General features: G+C 44.0%; 1 protein-coding gene across 1 annotated transcript; it reads left to right on the forward strand.

Moving 5' to 3' along the window:
• Positions 1–26,992, forward strand: midn (midnolin). Its single transcript, XM_081606478.1, has 8 exons — positions 1–375; positions 2,403–2,631; positions 4,099–4,186; positions 4,325–4,387; positions 14,225–14,773; positions 15,536–15,659; positions 15,774–16,088; positions 23,146–26,992. The coding sequence occupies exons 2-8, from the start codon at positions 2,411–2,413 to the stop codon at positions 23,406–23,408; spliced, it is 1,623 nt and encodes a 540-aa protein (XP_081462604.1). The 5' UTR covers positions 1–375; positions 2,403–2,410; the 3' UTR covers positions 23,409–26,992.

Here is a 26,992-nt window from a genome sequence, read left to right on the forward strand (position 1 = left end):
TGACACAACAAGAACTCTTGTCTCCACCCATATCCGAACGGAGCCAGTTTAAAGAGGAGTCTCACCTTCCCGGCTGCGCTGTTATCACCGAGAAACACACCGGCGTACCGAGAACAGCCGGACGCATTGGGACATATCCGCTGCTATTGGTCAAGACTTCCCGGACTGCTATTAAAGTGCGTGAAGAGGCGAGCTGTGACACACACAGGAGCCGGCGAAATACGGAGAGCAGAGATACAAAACTGTTGTGGATGGTATTCAAGTTGTTTGGATTTATCTAAGAGTTTGGTTTACCTTACATACCAAAGCTGGGGGAACAGACTGGAACTCAGCTCAATTCCCAGCGAAGCTTTACAGTTTTCGCCACAATAATTGGTAAGTACGCAATTATACAATTTTTAGAAAGTTTGCGTGTGGTTGAGAAGTTTTAGAAAAGCCTGACTTGGGCTTTGTTCTGTAGGAAGGGTCAACTTTGTTCACCGTTCGTCGTGTGAGTTCTAACAACGCAACTAACTTATTTCGTTGCGAATTTCACTTTGAACTTGAGACGTGTCATCAATATGCGCATAGTATAATAATTGTCTCCTTGTATCGTGATACTTAGCAGTAAAAATTAAATATACCACACACACACACACACACACACACACATATATATATATATATATATATATATATATATATATATATATATATATATATATATATGTTTAATATTAGTTTACTAAAGAATGAATGACACGACTGCAGGTTTTTATTGTGGAATCCACTAGGGGGCGACTGAGTATCTTATTTTACGTCAGTTTGCCCAGAGATCTTCCTCTGAAGGCAGTCGACGTCTCTTAAGTAAATATACTTCCAAGTGTTCTACGACATATTTCTCTTCTTCTTTTTTTTTTTCAAATTAAGAGTAGAGGATCACAAAAAAGTGATTGGAGCAGTGCATGATGTAACTTCTTGCACGAACATACTCAATTGGCTGCCATATTCCGGTTTCTTTTCGCTGGAACACGTGGGATAAATAGAGGACCCATTATGAGTTATCTGGTATCCTGGTTCCCTACGGGAAGAGCTGATTGTTTACAATGTGGATATTTGCATAATATTCTCGGCCGTTTTAGTGATGCTGCACGACTGCATGCTTCTGCGCTCATGGGGGAAGTTCTATAAATATCATTACAGTATATCTGATAAGACTTACTGAAAACAGGGCGTTACGGTTTACAACAGGTATTTAAAGTAGATGGTGCTACCTGAACGAAAGAAAAAAAAAAAAACAACAACTGCCAGAACCTTTATCTTTAATGCTGATACTTTTACAGTATGGTGCTTCAGAATAGTTGTCTGCACTCTGATGAGTAGTTGTTATTTTGAGGAGAAGTGCTATTTTTGAGCGTGTTTTTTACAAATGTATGCTGAGAAATTTGAAAATAATAGAAAGTGATAAGCCGGTAATGATTGATATAAACATATAATTTCAAACCTCCTCTGCCTTGGTAGATTTAAAGGAACACGGACAAGCAGCTTTGAGCTTCTGCGTGGTGTGGGCACATACTTTGTTCTATGCTGTAATTTATTATGAATGGCCTAAACTCGTCTGCCCTCCACGTGGGTGTGGATCTCACATTTTAATTGGCTGACATCAGCAGCGTCCTGAAAGAGCTCGGCCGCGATTGGCTCGGTTGCTCCGGGGGTTGTGGGCGGATTTTCATCGATGGTGGAAGTGGGATACTTTGTGACAATGTTCATTGTCGGTACATCCACTGGGGCTGCTGTAGGTTTGAGAGCGCTGCGGAGAGCCTCTCGCTTCTAAGCCGAACAGGGCTTGCAGCTCCGCTCCTCTGAAGGTTGCAGGAACCTCAGTTAACATTCAGAAGGAGTTTATTACTATTTTTTTTTCTAATCAAACCGCGCATTTTTAAAGGTTATTACATACGATCGCCTGCATTTTTTTTTACTCTTTCTTTTTTCGTTTTTCTTTTTTTATTTTTTTTTTCGCTGACAATATAATTCCGTTTCTGTTTGGCTTTTGCCCAATGTAGCATTTCGGAAGACTTGCTTGCAACTTGGAAAGAAAAGAAAAAAGAAAAAAAAAACGCTGCAAGGAGATTTAAATAAGGAGATCAAGCAAAGCGAAAAGCGACTCTGCAGTGTTAGTTGATTTCCTGCGGGGACGTTCTCATGAAATCGACCGGACTTGGTTTTATTCCGACTCTCGGAGGACGCACGGAAGGGTTAATAGACAGAAAGCTCTGAATGCTGCCTTCTAAGAGACGATAGTCGAAGCGACGGATTCCGCTTCCTCCTCCTAAACCCTTTCTTCATCCCGACTCTTGCTCGTCTTGTCTTCCCTCCCTCCCTCCTCCCTTCCCGTCCCTTCCCCCCGCCGTCTCCGAGCACAGGTTATCGAATGGACCAGCATCCTAGCGCCCGGAGCTGCACCAGTCGCGGGACTTCGTCCTGCGAGGCCGTCCCGGCTGAACCCTCCATGAATCTGTACATCCACTCCACCACAGGCACACGCTTCGAGCTCTCCCTGCCCCAGGAGGAGACCGTGGAGGGACTGAAGAGAAGGCTCTCGCAAAGACTCAAAGTACCCAAAGAGAGACTCGCTCTGCTGCACAAAGAAACGTGAGTAAAATCCCACAAGGTGGACGGCGGTGTTTTAACCGAATGCATTGTGTAGGATAACGATCTCGCGATTTCTATGTGGTATTTTCCTTTAAGAAACCTCTCTTTACACGCACTGACATCACCAGCCGTAACAGTATTCTGCAGTTTTAAGATGGGCACGTTTGTTGCATTAACCCTTTCATGCTCTGGTAATTTATTTATTTTTTTTGGTCGCACAGAAAGAATAGGGGGAGTAACCTTGCCTGAGGTGGTCTAGGTGTACATGAAAAAACGTTCACATTAAACTGCTGAGTGAGTGCACACCGTTGCTAAAACTGCGTGAGGACTGTTGGGAGATGAAATCTGCAGACTTGAATTGATTTAAATGCAGAAATTATGGCTCTATAGCTTTGCTGTATGAATCAAAACATGCATTCATAAGAGGAGTCTCACGTATAGCGGCGGCGTACATTGATAAGATGCTTAACAACACATATTTGGGATAATAATGTAGTGGTTTCTGTATGGTGTGACTGGCTGGAGTATTGTTGAATATCGCAGCATTCAAGCAGGGCTGCAAGGGAGAAGGAATAGTTAACCCTTTTGCTATTCAAGACTAAAGCTCTCAAATGCTCTGCAACTTAAACAAGTTATTTCAATCCCCCTTTCTAGTTATTTCAAAACTGGAAAGGGGGATTGCTTTACATGCAAACAGCTGGCATTGTTTTTCGATCTGCTTCCCCTCCTACCTATTGTAATCACCCTACAAATCACATCATCCTTTAAAACCTGAACACCCCCTCGTCTTAATCTCCTCTTGCGCCTCGGAAGTGTAGGCCTACTGCAAAGCCGGCTCTGCCTGCCTTTGTTCAGCTGCACAGGGTAACATTTGGGTCATGCATGTGCAGCAGGCTGTCCTAAGCATCTTCCTTTGCTTGGGGAAGAAGAAGAGCAACCCATGGACAGCGTGTTTGTAGGGTGTCGTGATCTACAGGGAAGCAGTATTTTGGAGCAGACATGGCTGCTCCTTCTCTGCAACAAACATCAAAGTGCAGAACGAAGAAAACCCATCTTGGGACGTGCGGTTGTCTAAGATCTAAAATTGTAAAACTGTTTAAGCCACCAATCATAAAACTGCGTCGCAGAGCCATTTGTTTCTTGTCACAGCTTTTGCAGTTTGTTCTGCCTGCTCGCACAGCCAGTAGAAAGTACTTACCTCCACTTAGGCAAGTGGCAGCAGTGCCAAATATCCACTGCGAGCACTTGTCAAGCTGCACTATAGTCGAAATTGAAAAATGACAGCCCAATCAATACATCTCTTTCATGAAGCTTTTCACCCACGGCTCTTTTCCAAACTAGTTTTGAAGTCTGCCTAACACCCCCGAACTCCCCCAAGCACTCCTTGCTGAGGGGTGTTTGGGTGTCCATAGAGAGAGAAGATACTGTCAGCATAGTCTAATTATCTCGATCTGTGTAACCCTGCAGGCGACTAAGTTCAGGCAAACTCCAGGATCTAGGCATCTCTGATGGGAGCAAGTTAACACTTGTACCAACAGTCGAAGCAGGATTAATGGTAAGCCTTGTCCTGATGTTATTTTGGTTTAGCTTGGAATAAAATTACAGAATGCACATTCAGTTTATTTAAAAGCTGCAAAAATTCATTTGTTTACATAAAGCATAAATGTCTTTTTTTATTATTATTTCTGTGCAGTCTCAGGCATCAAGACCAGAGCAGTCAGTAATGCAAGCCTTGGAGAGTCTAACAGAAACTCAGGTAAGGAAGTTGTTTGCTTTGAATTACAAGAATGTTGCAGAGGAACTAATTTTTATATTTATTGTTCTATCTCTGCTTATGAGCTTACTCAACAGCCTCTTTTTGTGCCTCTTTGGGTTTTTTTGTGTGTGTGTGTTTTTTTTAAGAGTTTTAACTGTAGTTAGCTGTGTTCAGAAATTACTTAATTTGATACAAGCTGTGCAAGGCTGCACAATGATGTTTCAATTGTTTAATCTTGGCCCCCTAAACAAGCCAAGCTAGGCATCCTGTGTGAGCTGTTGGGATATAATAAGCAGCAACACCCTTCTGTATCCTAGTAACGTCTGCAACAGCGTGTGTTTGCGTGTGTATGCACGCTGCTGCAGAAGACTATCAGAGAGTAAACTACACACAAAAAGACTTATTTGTGAGCACTTAAGAGGCCTGGTGCTCACTTTCATGTTTCTATTTCTACAATCTCTCCACTTCTTCTGTATTTCACGGACTTAGCAGATGCACAGATGCACACGCACACACACGCACGCATACTGGCTAGTTTCCAGGAAGTGTGCTGAGGCTGCATGGCAATTGAGTATACTGTAGTCTCACTCACTCATAAACAGAGTGCTGGATCATCAGATGGCAGCCTTCTCATTCTGTATTAGCATAGGGTTCCTGGAAGCCTCACATGCATATATGTCCTAAGATGGGCCCACACCCTGCACTTACAGTGAAACAGCTCTTTAGGCCTTATTAAATACAGTATGTATTTGAGTCAGTGTGACATGACTCACTGAAATGATCAATAGTGAGAGTAAAGCAAAAGAAAAAAAAAGCTTCTCATCAGCCACAGAAAGAACCTTGGCAAGAAGAGAGGTGATAAGGCCGAACACACTTAGACAACATTGTGACGTATGAAGCTGTGTGCAGCTGACTGACTGACTCACATCCACTTCCTTTTGGCGGTGTTGGGCAACGGTGAGACGTACGAAACTGCATCAGTGTGATGTCAAACCGATGGTGAAACTGAGCACTCTGGGTTTGCAAGGTTTTTGTCCAGAGAACAACGCCAACCTGCACTCAGTCAGAATTTTTAAATCGGAGGATGCGGACTGCTCAGAGATAGCAAGCTGTGGTTCTCTATGGCCTCCCTGATAATTTTATGGTGGAAATCCTGGCCTTGTCGTCTGTGTGTGAACTCAGCATGCGCCTCGTAGCGCTGACAGCAGATGACTACATGTGTGTAGGTGTGTAGACATGTTGCTATATATGTGTGTGTGTGTGGTTTTTTTTTTTTTCAGCACTAGTGAGCTAGAAGTAAGCCTTGCCCGTCAATATAAAACAAGAAGGGAAAAATGTATATATATTTTACTTCTTCACCAGATGTAGATGATAATTCAGCTGCCAACCCAGAAGAGCAGCTTCCTCACTTTGCCTCTCGTCTGAGTCCTAACCCTGTTTCGCTAAGATTCGTTATGAGTCAGATGCATTTTTCTTAAGAACCGCTTACCGTTTACATTACTTCCAGATTCATATGCTGATTGTAGTCCTGCATAAGAGGACTGTGAGAATAAAGGGTAGCGTGTGAATCATAATAGTACGAGGGGGAAAGTTCACGAAAAGGCCTAACACTGCTTTTGTGTGTATATATCCTGAGAAATTGATTGAATTTATAATTCATGCAGCAAAATGGAATGCTATAGATTGTGGGGAGATTAGTGATATGGGGTAAGATTAGAAAACAGGATCACCAAAAGCTCTCCCTCATTTCCTTTCTTCCTTCTAACTCAGGGTGGGGGGGCGCTGGCTATCAAAAATCAATCAATGCACTTAGCTTTTTAAAAGTGTCTGACACGGTAACTGATATTCCTAAACACCTAAAAATAGCCCCCGGGTGATTCAGGGTGGGTTTTGGGTAGTTGCAGATGAAGTGGACATAAACCCGCAGACCCCCTTTATTTAAGCACTTATCTTTCTAAATGTCTCTCTGGTTAAGTGAGGTCCCATTTCAAGTTTGAGTGTTTTTCCAGGAAGTGTGTGTTCATGGAATATGGACTGAGTGGATCACCTCATGTGTTCTCCTTTATCTGGATTAGATGTCCCCGGCTAGCGGCTATATAGCTGGGAAAGCAGCTTGCTAGAACACGCTGATTTGTCTGAGGAATGTGTGTGTGTGTGTGTGTGTGTGTGTATGTGTGTGTGTGTGTGTGTGTGTGTGTGTGTGTGTGTGTGTGTGTGTGTGTGTGTGTGTGTGTGTGTGTGTGTGTGTGTGTGTGTGTGTGTGTCACGTTATAGGGAAAATGTTTTATGGAAGTCGAGATCTGGTAATTATCGAAATTATGTTTTTCTCCCCAGTGTCCCCCATTTTCTCCTTCTCCCTCTCTTGTTCCTGCTTAACAGCTCTCTCAAGGCACTATAATTTAAATGTGCTGCGGTTTGCAAGTTTGGCTGTAGCTGCCTCTGTTTGGCCATGATGGCTGGCTTCTTTAGCTGCCTTAATTCCTCGTCTGGCATCAACTAGGGCCTTTTTTTCATGACATCTAAGCTGTATTAAGCCACTGACTCCCTGACAGCCCATCAGAATGCGCTCGCCTGCACTACTTTCTTCTCCTACTGTCTGCTAAGGAGACGTTGTGTGTACGGCTTATATTTACACTCACAGATCTGAATTGAAAGGATGTACTTAGTAGGATTTCTGATCTTTGCAATAAGAAACCTGAACCATATAATAAAGCGAACGTGTACTTGTACAGTAGCCAGTCAAGTAACATGAAGGGAATTCAAGCAGTGACATAATTTCATCTTTTATTGATTATTGCAGTTGACAGAAACCAAAAGAATTTGTGTTACTTTCGAAACACAGAGACTATTTGCTCATTGATGCACGTTGATGCTCGAATAAAAGCCAACCAGGCGGGCAGCCATCACCCTCACCATCCCCCTCCAAATGCACTTCCCCCCCATTTAGTCATCTCTTTGTTCCTGTCTTAAAGCATCAGCACCAAACTGCCCAGCTCACAAACCATCAATGCTTGAGTCACTCTTTAAGCTGAGCTGTAACCCCACAGTCCTTGCTTATACTGCGTGCATGCATTGGCTGCTGTCGGCGAGTCAAGCAAGAGTGGTGCATCCTGATTTCAGAATCAATGCCCAGCCCAACTGGAGTGATGCTCAGCTGGATGCAAATTGACAAATTTTTGTCTTGAATGCGTACAGATTGCTCAGGGAGGAAGCTGCGTGCTGCCATTCCATATGTCCCAGTAGAATACACTGTAACATATCTGCTCTACTTTTCCTCTCTCGCTCCCACCGACAGGCACCTCTTGTCCTTATGCTCCCTCCCGCCTTCCCCCCACAAACCCACGGTTCCCTCTCATCTTTGTCTCACTCAAGTAACCACGGATGGAGCTCAGCTTTGCCATTGTCCCTGTAGGCAGGCAGATGCAAACTAAAAAGACCTAACAATCTGTCTGCAGTCACCTCTGAGTCACCCTTACCTAATTTCCTGTGCTCTGCATCCCTCAGGGAGTGCCAAAGTTGACAAGACAGGTGGAGGGGAGATGAAAGAGAGGAGGTCTGGACGAGTCATTCAGTAACGCGTCCAGCTGTGTTTGTGTATGGTATACCCTTGAATATTGGGGGTAGTTGATGGGATGTCTACACATGCCATTGGGCAATAAAGGCCGTAACATACAGAAAGATTTGTGTACCCGTGACTGTCTGTCTCGGTTCAAGGCTGTGTGTAAAACAGCTCAATGCACATGGTCGATATGTTTCTCTTTCCAGTCTTGCTACCTGTGCACCACCTTATCTACATGCTAGTTAATCAACCCTATTGGCACTACTGGAAATCATTGGAGAGTAATTGCATTGAGGATTTCTGAGTGCAAAGAATTGAAAAATTACCAACTGAGTCCAATGGCCAGTGTGACAAGATCCCCGTGTCTTTTTGCCATTGTTGAAGTAAAAAGAAAAAACAAAAAGAAGCATTTTTTTATGCTTGTAGCTTAAGAGAAAGAGTCTTTGCTCTTTACAATGATAATTTGCCTTCTTTGTTCTATCAATGAAAGCTACAGAAATTAATTTGGTACTGGATGTCTAAATCAAATTGTGTACGGAAGAAAAGACAATGCTGATCTAAAGGCCCATTCAGTCCCTGCTCATGTAAATCCTGGCCTTGAAAATTGCATTAATAAGCTGATCACACATTATTTTTGCACCTGTGTAATCCCTTTTGTATTGCTTAAACACAGTCGAAGGGAGATGTTGGAATGGGCTTAGGGAATCAAGGTGTGTTGTGGGGCAATCAAGAGAGAGGTGGATTTTGCTGTGGATTTCATTGTCCTATTGTGCACATGCATCTGGTCGCATTGGGCTTATGTGGGCGTATGCATGTGCCAACATCCATTTTTAATGTCTTTATCTTTGTGTGTTCCCTCGTTGAGCGGCCAGGGGAGTCTTATTTGCCTCTGTTCGAGTCGTGACTGTCATTGTTTTCCATTCCTCTGTGACACGGTGCTTGTGTGATTGGAGTAGCAGGCATCGTGACTAGTGTGGCTACTGTGTGGCAGGATGGAGGCCAGGAATATCAGGTCTTATAGCCACCACCCATATCCGAAACTCCCAGTCTGAAACAGACTGGCATAGGGTCAAAGCGACTGAGGTTTTTAACGAAGAGATTTTGAAAGAGGAAGTTTTGGAAAGACTTAAGCATTTTTCACGGATGCATCACAGCTGTTTCTGCACTGCTTTGTTGACTTCCTGTATCCCTATTCCCTCATTGTCTTTCCCTTCCCTTGACTTTTTCTCTTATACCTTTACCTTTGTGTGTAGCATTTGTTGTTGTTGTTAACTGTATCCACATCCTCACAATGGCAATTGTGGTCATTTTGTTTTGTCAATTCTAGGTTTCGTGGTTAGTGTAAATGAAGTATATGGTGCACTATTTGCATGAACTTGATTGTTTTGAACTTTGCCACTCTGGGCTCTCTTTTAACAGGTGAATAAATTCTCTGGAAGTGAGCTGGACATTACTTATTGCTCACACTGTCTGTTTCTTATCAGACCGTATTACAGACAGCTATCTTTCTAATAGACCCTTTCAGGAGCCCTCTACCCCCTCCTGACTACCTTTAGGATTTAGGGCATGGTGCAACTCATTGATTTTTTTCTTCCTTGTCTCTTTCAAGAGCCTGTTATTGCATCTTTAGCTTGTGTGTCTGCTCAGAGACTATCAATAGTGTCCTGGTGCGATCAAACCATCTAGGTCGATGGGCAGGTTAATAAGCAACTTTTTGAAGCTTACCTTTCACCTTGCCATTCGACAGGTGAGCAGCTGCACTGGAAGCAAAATGTGGCTGGAGAAGCCGGCTTCCTTCTCTTGTGACTTCCCTCCCTCCAGCCCCCTCCTGTCCCGCCTTCCAATCCTCTATCCTCTTTTCTCTGACACAAAGCTGCTCAGTTGTTCATGAATGTCAGCTCAGAGCTGCCAGCACGCTCCATCCCCCACCACCTCCCTCCCAGCCTCTTTTAGACTCTCAGCCTCTCTCTTCCTCCCTCAGTCCTTATCTCTCTGCCTTACTTCGCTTAGTGTGCAAAGGAAGAACGACTGCAAATGAGTTCCTTGAACCACAGGGACCCCAATAAATAAAACTGTCAGGCAGAGATGTCGAAAGGGAGAAAAAAAAAGGGGGTGGGAGCCAGAGGCACACTCTCGCTGAATATTTCATCACCCTCTACCACTCTGACACCCTACCCCCATTGCCCGCATCCTCCATCCCCCCTTCACCATCCTGATTCCCTCTGTCCCACATACCACCTTTTCTCCTCCTCTCCCTCTCCTCCATCTTGTCTCTACTACTCATCCCTCCAAGCTGCCCCTTATCATATTCTTCCCATTCAGTGCATGGCAACCAACGCCTCCTGCTAAACAAAATACCATGTCCTGGCCGGCAGTGATGAAAACTGAGGGATTGAAGGGACTGGCTTGTTAGCCAGCTCCTTATTTTATTTTTTTTTTGCATGTAACTTCTGTCATTTCAACCTTCTGAGCACAATGATGGACTCCTTTGTCTCAGAGGGTCCCAGCTGAACTTTATGAAATGTGACAGATTAGCAACCATGATTAAATCAGAACAATTCTAATTGACTTCCTGCTAGTAAATATTATTTATTGAAGTCATAAAACCACATTTCCTTGCAGAACACCGAGTGGAGTGTAGAGATTTATTTGAACGTGTCAGTTGCCAAACCGGTACAGAACATGCCCCTGGTGGATATTAATTCATATTTGGTATATAGGAAAAGTGCAACAGTAGATGTCTTCACTTTATACCTGGAGAAATAGGGGTCTACCAAAACCTTAAAGGTACATAATGGTTGCCTTTCTTATAAAATGGCAAAGGTTGAACCTAGAACAAAGGTGGCAGATGGTAAGAGGCTGAAAAAACCAGCAAAAACAAAACTCTCTTTTGTTTGTCTGTAATGTCTAGAAAACCTAGCTAGTGTTGGTCCTGACGTCAGCGGTGGCCAGCTACATTAGCTGTCTTGGCTGGGCTCTCGAGAGCAGACAGGCATGTTTGGACTGGAGCTGAGCTGCTAGCCGAGACCACTGGGAATCATTTACTAGCCAACTCTCCAGCGCCAGAGAGCCCCACTCCCTCCCATCTACCATCTTTCTCTCACACAGACATATAGACATACTCTCTAACACATTTCCTCCTCTTGTTTCTCTCTTAGTCTCTGTCCGTCTGGAAAAGGCTTGTTGTTACACGATCGCTTGCCAATCTAGCCTCTGGCAGGCAGGATGTAACATCTTCCGCCTCCTCCCATCCCTAAAGAGATAAGAACTATTTCAGGTGTTCCACTCCACAGCTCAGAGCTACACAGACCATTTGCCCTTCTCTTATATTTTCTTTTCTGGGAGTCTAAGAATTGTTGGGGAAACGGCATGTTTTCAGGAGAGGAATTTCACACCTGGAGGTTTCAATGCGGCTCTTTGTGTTTATCTTCTGGGGGACGTGAAAGATGACCGCACAGATATGAGCTGCCAATCAGATAGTCATCGAGATGTTCCCTGTCATTTTCCCTTCTAATGAGACATGGATGTTTATGTGGGTTTGTGGCCTTTTAGTTGCTTGCCTGAAGCCGAGGTTGTGGTGGGTGGCATGTGTATCTGCAGAGACCCCAAATGAGTCACATTCGGTGTTACACACATTTAGCTCACATGTATGCGAGATCTAACACGGCCTGTGCAAGCGACTTCTAATTTGACTTCATGACTCAATGGCTGAGACTTGTGAGTGTCAAAAATCGAACGGAGGAGGGAAAAGAAGGAGAAGAAAGGAAAAAAAAACTAACGAGGTGCGAGGAAGAAAGCTTGCCTCTCTTGGAGGCTAATTTGAAGCCTGCCATGTGGTGTTGTGAGCTCAGTGGGAGTACATGATTTTCATCTTGGTGGTTTTGAATAATCCACACTAGTTATTATAAGGGTAATCAAGCCTCCTCTTTGTTTCTCCTGCTGTCACTCACTGTCATGTCTTTTCTGTCACTTTCTTTTTTTGCCTCTGCTTGCACACCCTCACACAGAAAAAAACAAAGTTGTAAAGCAAATACCCTGTTTAGTCTTGGCACCTTTAAATGTTCCTAAACAATGATTTTGGATTGAAGTATTTTCCAGGCCTGGGGAGAACTTAGAAATTTGTGTTTCTAGGACTGTATCCTATTTTAGAAATATTGCATCTATACATCCATGAACTCATAACCAGGCTTTGTATTGGTGTACATAGGTAATTGGATGAAAATCATTGCAATCTCTAAAAACATGAGCCTGGAAAATCACAGGCTATTGTCATGATAAGTATGTAGGAGTCCTAATTTCACATGATCCTTTCTTTTGTCTGATGCTCACACACCCACCAGATACAGGTGTAGGTAAAGTCCACTACACTCACGACCTTCTACTTTAGCACTAAGTTTTGCACATGGTTTTGTAGTAACAGTTGTTAGTTTTTTTCTGATTTCTCAATTAAATGTCTCAGGTGGAGTTTAGTTAGAATCAATATGAATACTGCATGCCTGTGTAGAATGAGAGGTGTGATCAGGAGCAGAGAGAAATGCTCACTCATTAGCCCTAGCGCCAACCCCCCACATGCTTTTCTCTGTGCTCGTTTTGCGGTCTCCCTTGGGGTCTTTGACGTAGTGTTGGCTGACTGTTGACTCTCTCCTGACAGCTGTCAGTCACTGCCTTAGTCAGGCCTGTTCGTTTTTTCTTTCTCCTTCCCCCAACGACCTTTGGATTCTGTCTCCTCCCCCCCTTGAGTCGCACACATATACACTCCTTCTTTCTATCAGGCAACCTTTTGTGTATAGAGTTTCATGCAATACCCTGCCCCACCCTGCCCTCCTCCTCACTTCACACCGCACCTTACGCCTGCTGAGTTTGTTGCCTTACCATGCCGTGGTAATCATTGCGGGTGTGGACTGTATCAACAATCCATCAGCAGCTGAATTTGCATTCAGAAAAGAAAGGAAACCTTAGTTATGTTTGTGGTGGGACCTCCTGAATAATAATTTTTTTTGCTACTTTGATATTTGAACATTTACCTTGCAAAAATGTTGTTGATCGTTCAGCCATCATATCACCTCAACTCGCTCAGATCTTTTAGTTGTCTGTCCTCTCATTTTCCATCTGCTTCCCCCCCCTCACCATGTGAATAGCGATGTCTAAAGGTCACCATGGCAATACAGGAGTCGCGGTCGATTGAGAAATAAATAAGCACAAGAAAATGGAGAGTTCTTTTTGAGGACAGGCTGGCGATTTTGGGGTTAACCGTTGCCAAGATCTTAGAAGTAAAGGCGAAAAATGTACATGGTACAAAGGCCAAGCAAGAAAGAATGGCCCCTCATCCTCTCTATCTCCTGCCAAAATCTATGCTCTTTTCTGCCCTTATTTAGATTGTTGTTTCTGACTCCTTTCCCCCTTGGGTCTAAAAGCACACAGGCAGCAAGGGCTGTTGAAATATTTTTGGATAAATGTGTCACTTTGTATTTGCCAGTAAAGGGTGGTTTCTGTTTGCCTTAGTATGGGAACAGCTTTAGATGTCACCAGTGTTGAATCTTCAAGACCAAGAACCTTTCTGACCCCTTGATGACTCCTCGTTGAAAAGACGCAGACTTTTAAAAGCCAGTTTCAGCACAGAATGTTTGGTATTTAGCGTGAAGCTTCCAAACCAAGTCCTAACAAACCAGCTAGCCCATGTGCGGTTGCGTGCATCTATCCGGGCCATGGGCGGGTCAGTGAAGACCTCGACACTTGGCCCTTGTTGATCGTTGCCAGAATTCCAAAAATGGGCAGCACTTCCAGATCCGCTGCAGATCCACAGACAATTGACTATTCTGTGCTTGAGAGGCAGGCGGGGTGTATTTCCTGAACGTGGGACAGATTTTTCAGGCAACAAGCCAGACAGAAGGGTGGCCTTTGTCTCTGAGCTGAATGACACTGCTGACTAAGAGTGGACCCAGAGGCAGTTGGAGGAGAGCAAAGAGTGGAGTCTGTGTGTGTTTGTGTGTTTTCCAATAGGTCTCCTTATCCAGAAGTAAATAGTCCACTGTTACAGAACTGTGAATGATTGGATGGTAGTCTAAATGTGGTATGCCTGTGTCTCTATGAGAAGAGGGGCTCAAAGCACTTTTGTGTCTAACTCAAATGCTATCTACGACAAAAAAATAAAAAATATTCATTTACCATGAAGGAATTCAATTCAGTTTGCTTCACTTGAGGAAAAGATACCGAGAGGTCTCATGAAATACAAACATTACTCAAAAGTATTTTCTGTTTTTCTGTTTATGTGTATACAGGTCAGTGACTTCCTGTCCGGCCGCTCCCCGCTCACCCTGGCACTGCGCGTAGGGGACCACATGATGTTCGTTCAGCTTCAGTTGGCAGCACAGCAATCTGGGGGTCCCCAGCTCCAGCACCGGCACCTCATCAGCCGGGGAAACACAGAGGCCGCCGCAGGACAGCCCACAGCGCAGCCGCCCCGAGTTCCCCACATTCACCCGCTCTCCCCCCACCATCACCCCCAGCAACCACACAATCACCCCAGCCCCCATCCTGTCGCTTCCTCCTCCTCTTCCTCAGGCTCACCTTCCTTCCCGTTGCCAAACACGCACCACCAGCCGCTCCCTCCTATGTACCACCAGTCACCCTCCTCCCCTCACTGTAGCCCCCCTACTCCGCCACCCCACTCCCCTCGCCCGTCTCACATCCCCGGGGGAATTTTCCGCTCTCCATCTCATCATCACCATCATCATCATCACCATCACCACTACCACCAGCCCTCCTCCAGTCAACCCAGCCATGACATTGGCCAGGTCAGCCCTGTAGCCCCGGTTTTGTGCCCTGAGGTAAGACCCCAAGAAATGCATGTTCTTCCGTTTTATATTTGAGTTGTTTTTTTGTTTTTTGGGAAGAGACCTATGGCTTATCTTACATCTACACTAAATTAATTTGTCATAATTAAATAATTAGACAAACTTTATCATGCACACAAATATTCAATTCTCCAATGTAGCAACCGGAATAATGGAGAGGAATCTTTGGTTTAGTCAAACTGCTGCAGGGCTAAAGATAGAGTGATTTAGCAAACCGTTTTCTTGCTGTCAATCATCAGTCATAAACTTTTATGATCATTTATTTAACTTAGAAAATCTTTAACAGCGAAATGTGCTGCTCATTCTCTCTTGACCTGCCTGAGAGCTGCCATGAAAAGTGAAAGCAAACAAACATCAGTGAACTCAAGCAGAGAGCATATATAAGTAAAAATGTCTATTTAACAAAGAGAAGAGGATATGATTATTCCTCATTACGCTACAACATGCATTCTCTTAAATAGAGCTACACGCAAAGAGGTTTTTGTCAGCAGTTCAGTTTCACTACCATTAAATAATTGCAGTAAAGCTAAGGTGGCTTCTAAAAAAATGGCAAGATGTATTAAGCCAGAGTTTGAAGTAACCTGCTACTGTATGGATTAGTAAACTAAGCTTTCACAATGTAAATATAGGGATTTTTAAAAAGGTTTTCACAACTCCTATCTATGAACATTTGCTTGTGTAATAAAGTGGAAATACTCACACTTAATTTTTGTCTCTATTGTGTTTTCACTTCAGGCTAACTGCAGCACCAACAGCCCTGGCAGTGGTTCTAGTCCGTCAGCACGCTCACGAAAACCTGGAGCCATCATTGAGAGCTTTGTCAACCATGCTCCCGGAGTCTTCTCAGGGACCTTTTCAGGTAAACAGACATTGAGCTCCGCACTGAAAATCTTGCTTACTGCACAAAATGAAGTCGAACAAGTCGTAGTGCATCATTTTGTAAAACTTTTCTCTATCTTTCGTCCTCTCTCAGGCACTTTGCACCCTAACTGCCAAGACAGCAATGGGCGTCCAAGACGTGATATCGGTACCATCCTGCAGATCCTCAACGACCTCCTGAGTGCCACTCGGCACTACCAGGGCATGCCCCCCTCCCTCACCCAGCTCCGTTACCAGACTCAGTGTGGGTCGCCCACCTCCCCGTCCCCCTCACCACCTCCTTCACCCCCAGTCGCTGGGATGACGGGCCTCTCTGCCAAAGCTACCTCTGTGCCTGCTGGCAGCCCTCCTCCAACTCTTCATCCACTGGTGCAGTGCCAGAGCCAGATCCGCATGTGCAAACCCCCTGGTGAGTGAGCCCTCTCCGTACACCTTTTCATCTAAGCATGTCAAAAACACAAACAGAAGCACACCCCTCACCCCTACTTACACTGAGTCTTTGTTAGTCCCTTAACGCCCTAATGGCCTCACGAAGCAGATGTTCCTGCATTTGGCACCGCTTTGGGGGAGCATGTCTGTGTGAGCATTTGTGTTAAATGACAATACAGCCACTCATTTTTGCAAAGCTCTGTTCTTGTTTTGCAATCAAATGAAAAATCCATTGTCATCTCTGTCTTTTTCTGTTTCTGTTCTCAGAACGCATCATGGGTATCTCAGTTTGGTTGGGATGATTTTACATCACTGTGCTTCATGTGCTTATTTTTATCTTTTAAAATACTGACGATAGTTGAACTGAAAACTCTGACTAAAGAACAAAAACACTCAGGCATATATGTCTCTTGGGTTTTTAAGCAGATGAAAAGAGGAAGTGAATAAAGGAGATGGGGGGTGGGGGGGGGGTCTCCTTAGTAATGCAATACAAGCTTCTCCAGGCCTGTTCAGTCAGGCTCCACTTGTCAGTCAGTCGAGTTGGCTTTGTTTTTGTGCATCAAGGAGATAGGTTTACCTTTTCAAGCCTGGGCTGGGCTATGTTTAGATTAGATTAGGCTTTGGGTTACTTAGCCTGTGTCCTAAAGAAGAGCTGCAGCTGGGACATGCATGGGCCGGACAAACCTCGACAGGTTCTTGTTTTAAGAGGGCTGGGCCAGGACAGGTGTTGTAGTGCACGTGATACGGTTCTGGTGCAGAGCTTGGATGTTTTAAAACCCTCTTTTCTGAGCAGCCACTCAGGATGTTGAGAATCTGACAGATGTCCAGAACTGATAACATTCAGGCAGTGTTGTGAGGTTAGACTGACTGTGTGGAGAAAAACTGCATTGTCTTCTAATGCCTCCTTATCGTCTGCTGAGGAAATTCAACCACTCTATAGAGAAACACTGGTGAATCTTGTGGACAATGACCACATATTGTGGAATAGTCCTCCTCGGGTGGACCCTAAGAGAACGTGCTTAGTTTTTAATATTTTCTGCTGACTGAAAAAGAAACTCATACATATTCATTGTTTTCTTCTGGCTTTGTCCCATGTTGTGCGTTCCCTGCTTGAAAGCGGTACAAGAACATTCAAAGTTATTGTAAAGACTGAACCCGGCATCAGTGGGATTAACCACTATTCCACTGCCAAACTCTGAGTACCTTCACAACTGCTCACTGAACAGTTGTAATAACACAGGCTTATTTTTCCTATCTTAGAAAAGACCATTCCTTCACTTCCCCACTTGTCCATACTCACCCCGCCCTTTATTCCCCTCCCACCTCTCCCTAGTCTTGCCATGTCACTTCATCTGCACTCAACCACCCACGCCACTGCCCCCCTCTCCCTATTAGCCATCCAAAAACAGCCCCGACTGTAGAATCCATCTCTCTGTCCGTCTCCTATTCGCCCCCGTCTCTTTCCACGTCTGTGTTGTGCATCAATACATTGTCTGTGTTCATTTGGTCTTTAAAAATAGACTTATTCCAAAAATCAGCCCTGAGAAGCATTTTCTTTGTGAGCTCTACAGCAGTAAGAGAAGGAGGAGGCACCGGAGGACAAGGGTTGTTGAATCCACAACTCCAAGCTACTTATCCTATGGGTGTTTATATTCTACCATCAACCATATCGCATGTTAAGTTTTAACTAGAGGCTAAGGGTGAAAGAGGAGCCCGTCTTTTGTCGTTTCTCTCAGTTGTATTTCAAACCTTAGTGACACAATGGCAGATTCCATGTGCCTCCTTTGTTTTCTATTCTACATAGCAAGCTACAACCAAACCAATGACTGAGCTCTGAAGGGCAATCTTATCATTCGACAACTGATGGAGGACTTGCTGGACTTAACACTGCTTCAGAGGAACCTTCACTCATTCAGCTCCAGTTAAAGAAAAAAAGTGCACTTCTCATCTGCCTGAGTATGTGCACATAGCCGAACTCAAGGTTGAGGCAGCCTCTCGAAAATGTCACCTACCTCGACTGTCTCTTGAGTCTTTACCCTTTCTGCTGCAAGTTCACGAGTAGAAAAAAAAAAAAAAAAAACTCAACACATGCACATGCAGTTAGTCCCAGGGCTTATACAAGCAGCCAGCTTTTCCGCTTTCGCTGTGTAAAACTGCTGAGTTGTGAGGATTTGTCAACATGGGAGTCATGTTGAGTTTGAACAGGGGTGCATTAGCATGGTCTAGCAGACTGATTGTTAAGCTAAATTCCTTTGCTGTGTAGCGTGGACCGACCCCACCATCCGCCCTGCAGCCTTCAGTGTCGATCACCCCCTGCCCAGCCTACCCTATTGTGTGAGGGGTGTATATAGAGCACCATGCTGGACCATTGTGGGTCAGAGAAGGGGAGGCCTATGGGATTATATGGGTACCTTTTAGCCCTACAGCTGCTTTCGTTCAAACTGAGCACACAAAGACTGGGCAAAACAGAAGCAAAGTTGGCTCTTAAAGGCTCTCCAACAGCTCCCTTCCCCCTCATGTGTGTCTTCCACATCCTTTAACTTGCCCTTGTCTCCTTTTGATTTGTCAGGTCATGTTAGCTTCGTGCAAGCTAAGACAGAGCAAAGCAGGGGGAAAAAGGAAGGGTGACTTTGAATGAGGCAGAGACAGAGAAGGATTCTTTGCCCTTAACTTTATCGAGTCTTGTACTTAAACGGTGACCCACACGCTACTCATTCTGCCAGCAAACTTAACTCCTCTCTCATCGCCAGCCAATATTGACTGGGATGCACATGCGCCACTAAAACTGACCGAATGCCCCCAGCGACTCTACAAGGCCACAGAGGTATCCAGGAAAGCCAGCCAAGCACATCAGGTGCCCTTTCATAGTCGGGAAGGAGAGGAGAAGAAGGAGGGAATGCAAATGAAGTCTAAAAGTCATTGAAGAGCTTGTGTCCCTGCAGGGCCGTCAGTGCCCTTTCACTGGCTGTCAGGATGCTCATATTACCTCTGCTTTGATTGGTTGCTTCAGTATGTATCTGTGTAGGTTGAGTATTTCTTTTTTACTGAGTGGAACCGGGTAGCCTTTAGTTCCATGTAGGATTATCAAACCTTTGGGGCACATTTCTGAACTCTGCTTTCTGTAACTCTGACACTCTCTGGTAGAGATTTTTGGCTGATTTCAACTGCTTTTTGGGAACTATGGTAAAGGAAACTCAATGAACATTGCTCGAAATACCTTTTCACTTCCTGTCACTGGCAGACCAAGTAGGAACAATGTTGCACTATGCATGTACAAAAGCAGTTGATGTAAAATAGGGATTTCCTAATATATTAAAGCAAATACTGACTTGTAACCAATAAATCTTCCGTTACTATCACTATCAGTATGTCTAGCTAGCATCACACAAACAGTAGTCCCATTGTTTTTTGCTTTTTTGGCTAGAGAAAGTCCATCCCAACATGGTAGCACTTATTCTTGGTATCTTCACAGGCAAAGAAAAAATTAACTATGTTTTTAAATATATTTTTTTAGCTGGCCCTCTGACCAATTAAGGCTGATTAATCTGAAAACTTGACAAACAATTGTTGTGACCAACAGCAGTTTTTTTTCTCCTTACAATAGTGGTCTAAGATGCATATAAATGTATGTCTTACAGGTCATTATTATTCTAGTTTAATTCCAAAATGAATTATTTATATTATTTGCACCTACAATGGAGAGAGTGCGGTCAGTAATACTAGATAGAAACCGAAGCAGATATTGCTGCACTGTGATTCTCCCTTCCTCTCCTTTCCTGGCCTCGTTTGTTTTTCCCCCTTCCATTGTCTTCCCCTCCCTCCCTCGCTCCTTCCTCTGGTTTTCTGGATGCTCAGCAAACACAATGTTCTCTGTGCAAGATCACAAGACTTATCTAGACAAACAAACAAACAACAGCAATAAGACAACTGCAAATGAAGGCCAATCTTTACACAATCAATAGAAGGAGAAGCTCCTTTAATCTCCCTTTGTGTCCTGGACGCGGCAGCCCTCCTCCTTTTTTTATTCTTCCTTTCTCTCTCCATCTTTTGCCTGCTTACTCCTCCGTCCACCCACTATACCCACCCACTGGACCATCTATCCCCCCCCCCCCCTCCCTCTCCCCTACCGCTTCTCCAGTCCTAGCTGTGTTGCTGGGCTGGGCTCAAAGGCAAGGGAAACTGACTGATGCATTGATTATTCATAGATCACCTCTTTGCTCCTTGACTCTTTTTTTCTCTTTTTTTTTTTCTACGTCGTCTGGCATATTTACGAAACGTGCTTCAAAGGGACAGGCTAGGATCATTTTGGAGAGGGAGAGTGGACTGCTCAGGAGGTTTTGGTGTGGCTGGTTTTACGATAAAAGAGGGGAAGAGACTGGCATTTCCTTCCTCTGTGCCCTTGAGCTGTGCTCTGTTTGATACTGGTGGCGCATTTCTAAAAAAAGGAACCAGTGTTGCTTCCTTGTTTGTCTTTCCTGTGTCACACAAGGTTGTGTTTGGGTAAGGGTTCCCTAAATCTCTCCTTTGCATTTATACCCTATGTCGGCTCTCTGTGGGTGCAACTGTGCTTGCGTCAAACTCCAGCCCATCCAGTCAGACTGAGCCAATCTGTGTGTGTATGTGTGCCTGTGCTACGTGGATTGTAGCACAGGCACAATCTTTTTTGTATTCAGCCCTAATAATAGCCTTACTGTCATAAACATAGTCTGGAGATCCCTGCGGCCAGCTGTGTCCGGCCCAGCCGCCCAGGGCTCCGGTAGTGACGCTCATGAATGGCCGAGCTCACACACGCACACACACACAAGTTTGGTGGTGCTCCAAGCACATTCCCAGAACTCTTGCCAAGCCAAAGGCCAAGACCTCCTGCCGCCCCACCAAACTGCCCTCTGTGTGTATGCGTGTGTGTGTGTGTTTCCTTCTGCAATGCTGAGATGAGAGCAGATGTACCCCCCTCACTCCCCCTTTAGAAACCAAGATCAAGACTAACGGACTATCTTGTCAAGGTAAAGGGAAGCAAATTGCTGCAGAGAAACAGATTTAAGTCCATAGGCAAACAGTGGCTTTCTGCTGTTTCATTATGTGCGGCCAGTTTCTCTTCAGATTAGTCTGTGCACATAATAAGGAGGCGAAGGGAGGACCAGTGAGGAGAACAAAGCCTAGCAGCAACGTTTGTGGCTATCACATGGTGCAGAAGGAACAATAGATGTATTGCCGGACACCCCCCCACCCCACCCCCTCACACCCCTCACCTCTGGTGTACTGGATTCATTCCCGAGGGGTGACACATTGTCCTCAGACAAAGTGCAGCATCTGGATGCACATGTATGTTGGTGTCAGGGCTGACCATATTGAAGTAAAAAGAAAATATGGTATGACCAATGCAATGGAAAGACGTTAACCTTTTTCGACTCGTTACCTCCTTTTCTGGTTTTCCAAAAGCCTTTCAGCACTTTACTTAAGTGTATACTGCTATAGCATAATAAATAGTCCCGGAAAGGGAAAATTGCTTTGCACTGCTCAACCTGATAAGCAAATCAGAGAAAAGAGGTAAACGAAGCCCACACCGAGTCCGGAATTCATTCCGATAGAGAGGGGGAAAGCAGAGGAGGCCATAATCGATTCTGCAAACTGACACCTACGGCTGATCCTTTACCCTCCACCTTTTTCCTCCATCGTTTATTCCATCCCCCCGGCCTCAGGGGGAGGAATTCCTTAACCCACGCCGCCGTCCCCTCCTCGCTGCGTCCCCCAGCCGCCTCCCCCCTTCACCTCTTTCTCTTCTCCGCACACAGCCCTACCTAGCTGTCTCTGGGGAGACATGGGCCAAGATACTGGAGAGGGAGGGGTGAGCTAAGGGGTAAAAAGGGTGCAGTGTTTGGAGGAAGAGGGGGGCACTCAACGAGCTGCGATTTGGAAGCTAGAGCGATAATAAAGAAATAGAAGAAAAAGAACTATTTTAGTCTCTCTTTCTAGTCTAGGCTCTCTCATCGCTTACAATTTCCATTCGCTTGCATTTCTATTGAAAGCCAATAGCGTTGTCCGGGGCTGGAGATGGATGGCTGCACTAGAGCTAAGGTTTAATCAATAGGTCTTTTTAATTTGCCATCGATCCACGTTAAAAGCTACTGCGCCTGTTGGTGCTGGGTCCATGTGTGTGTGTGTGTGTGTGTGTGCGCGTGCGTGCGTGCGTGTGTGTGTGTGTGTGTGTGTTTGTGTGTGGACCTTTTGAGAGAGTGCTTGTGTGCATCCATATCCATGCATGACTGTACACATCGTGTGTGTGTGTGTGTGTTTGTGTAATGCGGATTCCAGTGTGTCCTTGTGTGTGTTCTCGTGCACAGCAGAGATGGCCGTTGTGCTTTGGTTTATTGACATCCTAGCCCAATATTTAATTATTTAATTCCAAGACAGATACTAATGGAGCTAGCTAATAGATTGCGGTTGCCTTCCCTTCCTTCTAAGCTCTCCGAATATACGCATAAATGGAATTAGGCTCGACTTGGCCGGTGTTGGGATAGCATTTGCAGTGCAATGCAAGACCTCTCCCTGGAGACTGGAGTCTCCTATAGGCACATCAACAGCTAGAAATGCACTTAGGAGAACACACACCCACTGAAGCATGTCATACTTAATTGTGTTTGCAAATATCACAGGGAGCCACGAGCGTGTGCTGGCTCTTTCATATGTTTTTACCTTTATCGGCCCTGCTTATGGCTCTCTAAGAGATTTGATTGTGGGTGGGGGGGAAGGTTTCCCCACTCAGAGTGATGGGAAGTTAATCAAAAGATTTAACAGTCATCTCCATGGAGTGTCTGCTTTTAAGTTTGGAGCACGTGGGGAAGGAGCAAAACATGTTAAAGAAATATTATCAAAAGCAAAAAAAGAGCACCCCTACCTTCCACTTATAATGCGTTTATTGAGTGGTTAAAATACAAACAAACAAAAAAAACCTTCATGATCTTGTAGTTTATTTCACCAGTTACCAAGCTATACAAGTCTCAGACAGAAATACTAATGTGCCCCTTTGTTTCGCGCAGGTGACCGCATCCGTCAGACCGAGAACCGAGCGACTCGCTGCAAGGTGGAACGTCTGCAGCTGCTGATGCAGCAGAAGCGTCTGCGCCGGAAGGCCAGGCGGGACCAGCGAGCGCCCTACCAGTGGCTGCCAAACCGCAAGGCCGGGCGTAGCAACAGCAACAGCAGCATGTCCAGCGAGGGCTCCCTGGATCTGGACTTTGACGACTCGGTCTGGAAGCCCGACGTCAAGGCCGACTTAAAGTCCGAGTTTGTGATGGCCTGAACACCTTGTCCACCCCCGTTCTTTGTGAAGATTCGTAGAATTTGTGAAGCGTTTCTTGGGATTAATGTGGAAATATATTATGAAGGCTGTGTCTTGGCAGGAGGTCAGGGGGAAAGAAAAAGTTGTCCTTGTGACTGTTATCTGCCACATGGGAGAAACAACCCTCCCCCCACCCCCCCACACACACACTTGCCCCCCCCCCACCCCCCCCCCCCTCTGCAGACGCTAATCCCATTCTGTCCTTCACAGCTGACCTTGTGAAAAGCAGCAACAATAGCAAAGGAACTTCAGTGTGATGCTTGGACTTTACAGGCAAAACAACTGGACTTTACAGTGTACAAGACTTTTATTTTCGAGGTGTGATATCACAGATCACATCTCCACTTGAGCAAAGCAGAATTTAGTGAGTGGTGGTGGTATTTTCAGATTTTTTTTTTTTTTTTATCCCTACATTTTTTTTAAGTGCACTCTGGGCAGAAATGAAGAGATCCACACTGGACTTATGAACAGAACAGGAGCACCAGAGACTGTGGAAATATTCCGATGGGCATTCTTATTGTTCTCAAAACCAATCAGTCGGAGTCCAGTTTTGTTTTTCCTCTGTTACGGAGTGGTTAAACCTTTTTTTTTTTTTCTTTTTTCCACTTTTAAGCATATTATATTTTATAAACAAAAAAAAAACAATATGTAGCATTGTTCACAAAGCATTCAGGTTTTCATATAACAGTTCAAAGTACTTGTTTATTTGCACATGATGTTGATTTATAACAGCTGGTCAATATGTGCAAGGAGGAGGAGCAGGAGGTGGGGCCTGAAATAGAATAATAATAATAAAAAAAAAAAAAAAAAAGAAAATGACTATTGAAGTATTGATGTTGACCTCAGTGACAAAGGGTATCGATAGGAACGACTAATAAATGAACAAAATGAATTAATATTACAAAGTGCTTTAGAGGATTTTAAAATCTTTTAAAAAAAAAAGAATATATGATAGAAAACTCTATTTTTGTTTCTCTTCCTATCTGCTGTTTTCTAAAAACAGCAGCCCTCTGCGGCTTTTAGTCAAGTTGTTGACTGTCAGCAAATATGTGCATCCATTCAACCATTTGTTTGCCCATTTGTGGAATTATCTCGTCTCGCCACAGCGAACCATAAAGAGCGACCCCCCCTCCCCCCGTCATCCAGCCCCAGGTTGACGTCTTGCAGACCTGAACTGACTTATCCGAGGGAGTTTGTGTACATAACTGTGACGTTTTACAAATGTTTATGAGGGTGTGTGTGTGTGTATGTTTGGCTTTTATTTTTGTTATTATTATTATTTTTATTATTTTTAGAATATTCCATTGTTTCGTCATCTCCTGAGTAAACCCTACGATCTCCTCGCGTCGTGTCGATCAGCCGCAGCGGAGGCGTGGGTCGAACGTAGCGGCTCGTTTAAAGTTCGAGGCCCTTTATCACTAGTTTTATCAAAGGAGGGAGGAGCAGCGGCGTCATTTTTCTGGCATCATTATCTAGTGCCTGGACCAGTACACCCATTGACATATCAGGTTAGGCCTTTCACAGTTTTGCTGCTAACACATGGGAGCTTAAAACGACACAAAAGAGAGAGGAAAAAATAAATAAATCAAAGCTACAGGGGGAAAAAGGTGACATTTCTTTGCATGCAAAGGTGTGAAATTACAAAGATCCTTTTTTATATATATATATTGATGGAAGAGAAAATACAAAGTGGTGCTTTGGTAATGAAGGTTAACAACATGCATGAATTTGTGGAAAAAAAAAAAAATGAAACAATGCTGCTTTTGTTGGTTAGGTTTTTGTAACCTAACGTTTTAATGTTTGTTTAAAGAAAAAAAAAAAAAGTGTCCTGCTAAAGAGTGACAATGCAAAACCAAAACAGATGAAGATGAACTCGTGTTGTGGCTCGGCCTCGAACATTCCTGTTGCGTTACGATGAAGATGATGATAAGCAGAGAGCAAAAGACTCTCTTCCTCTCTCTCTCTCAACGCCCCAAGCACTGTTTTTTTTTTTCTTTTGTTTTTCTTTTTTTTTTTTTTTTTTTGTGTTACCCAGACAGCCGACAAAAACTGTTTAGCCAAGCCTCCTCCTCCTCCTCCCAGCCCGAACGCCAACAGAGGCTCGCGTGGACATATACGTCCGCGGGGGAACCAGCAGACCGGTGGATTTAAAAGAACTGTCTGTCAAAATCCACTCGAGAGAAGCATCGTTTATCAGCCTGTCTGACTGACCGCCCTACACCACTATTGCACTCCCAGAGATTGCAGTGAGAGATTACCTTTTTTTTGGGTAAACCTCATAGTTTTTGTTAGTTTTATTTTTTTTTAAGTGGCCTTACCTTTCACTAAAAAAAAAACAAAAAAAAAAAAAAACGAGACATTTGGGGGGAATGGGAATGTTTTCTTTCTTGTTGTTTTAAAAGTTTCTGTGCATATCGTCGTTGGACTTTTCATCAAGGCACCATTTTGTTGTCACTGAGGACACTGGGCATTTGTTGTTTAGTGCTATTAGCTGGTGGAGTCTCTATTATGTCAAGGCTTCTGTGCCTTAAAAATTGCCCTTGCAGTGTCGGTGTCGATTGAAGCTCGTTTTCATTGGTTGATATGTGACTGTAGTACTCGCAGCCATGACGGTCATAGATTTTAGGGGTGAATCTTGTTTGAGCGAAGCCAATACTATTCGGCGATTAGGTGTCGTTCCTCAAACAAGGTCTTTGTCCCGTTTCTTTATTGTGTTGCCATGTTTGTTGCTCTGTTGTTTGAACCTCACGTCCCTCCGAGCAGTACTTAGACGGAAAGAAGCAGTCCTGACTCAGAATGAGAAAGGTCCTGTAAGGACTCCAGACTACATGCACTTCCTGTTTCCATGGATATGACAATTATTAAAAGGACAAATGAACCCCGAGCCCCTCGAAAATTTTATTTATTACGATTTTTTTTTTTCTTTTTTTTTTACGTATATGTATGAAATATACTCTGTGTGTGCCTCACTTCTGTGTGAAACTCAAAAAGAAGAAACAAAACAACAAAAAAGATGACAAAAAGCATTACAGAGAGGATAAATAAGAGACAGTACGTTGGTGGAAATACTGATCATTTAAGTTGCCTGTTCTTTCTTGTAGCCAACTATTGAAAATAACAGGTTTCAAGAATACAATTTACAATGTTCTAGCTCTAGACCGGTGTAGCACATGTGTGACTGTATTAATTTATGAAACCAAAATGGTAACTGTGAATTATGTATTTCTTTGTGCATTTTTAAGAAAAACAAACAAAACAAAAAATCGGTGGGGGAGAAGGTTGTCGGGTCACGGGCCGCAGCTCACGCTCGTGTCGGAAAACAAGCTTTCCTTTTTGTTTCTTTTGGTGGATTATGACGGAAACCGAGACTCGTTTCCGAAGAGTTAAAAAAAAAAATGCAAAAAAAAAGAGGAAAAAAAAGGTTTAAAAACAAAAAAGATATGAATATATTTTTTTTTCTTAAGCAATACATTTCAGTGTGACTTGTGATAGAACATTTTCTTTTTTTAGGTAATAAATGAATAAAAAGCAAAATGAGAACATCG

Source organism: Poecilia reticulata, chromosome 4, assembly GCF_904066995.2.
Source record: "Poecilia reticulata chromosome 4, P_reticulata-male-v2, whole genome shotgun sequence".
Lineage (NCBI taxonomy): Eukaryota > Metazoa > Chordata > Actinopteri > Cyprinodontiformes > Poeciliidae > Poecilia > Poecilia reticulata.

Excerpts from the sequence above, each read along its gene's own strand:
- midn (XM_081606478.1), top strand. The coding sequence starts at position 2,411 with ATGGACCAGCATCCTAGCGCCCGGAGCTGCACCAGTCGCGGGACTTCG. Across the intron at positions 2,632-4,098 it reads GCTCTGCTGCACAAAGAAAC|GCGACTAAGTTCAGGCAAAC; the intron begins GTGAGTAAAATC and ends GTAACCCTGCAG. Across the intron at positions 15,660-15,773 it reads CTTCTCAGGGACCTTTTCAG|GCACTTTGCACCCTAACTGC; the intron begins GTAAACAGACAT and ends GTCCTCTCTCAG.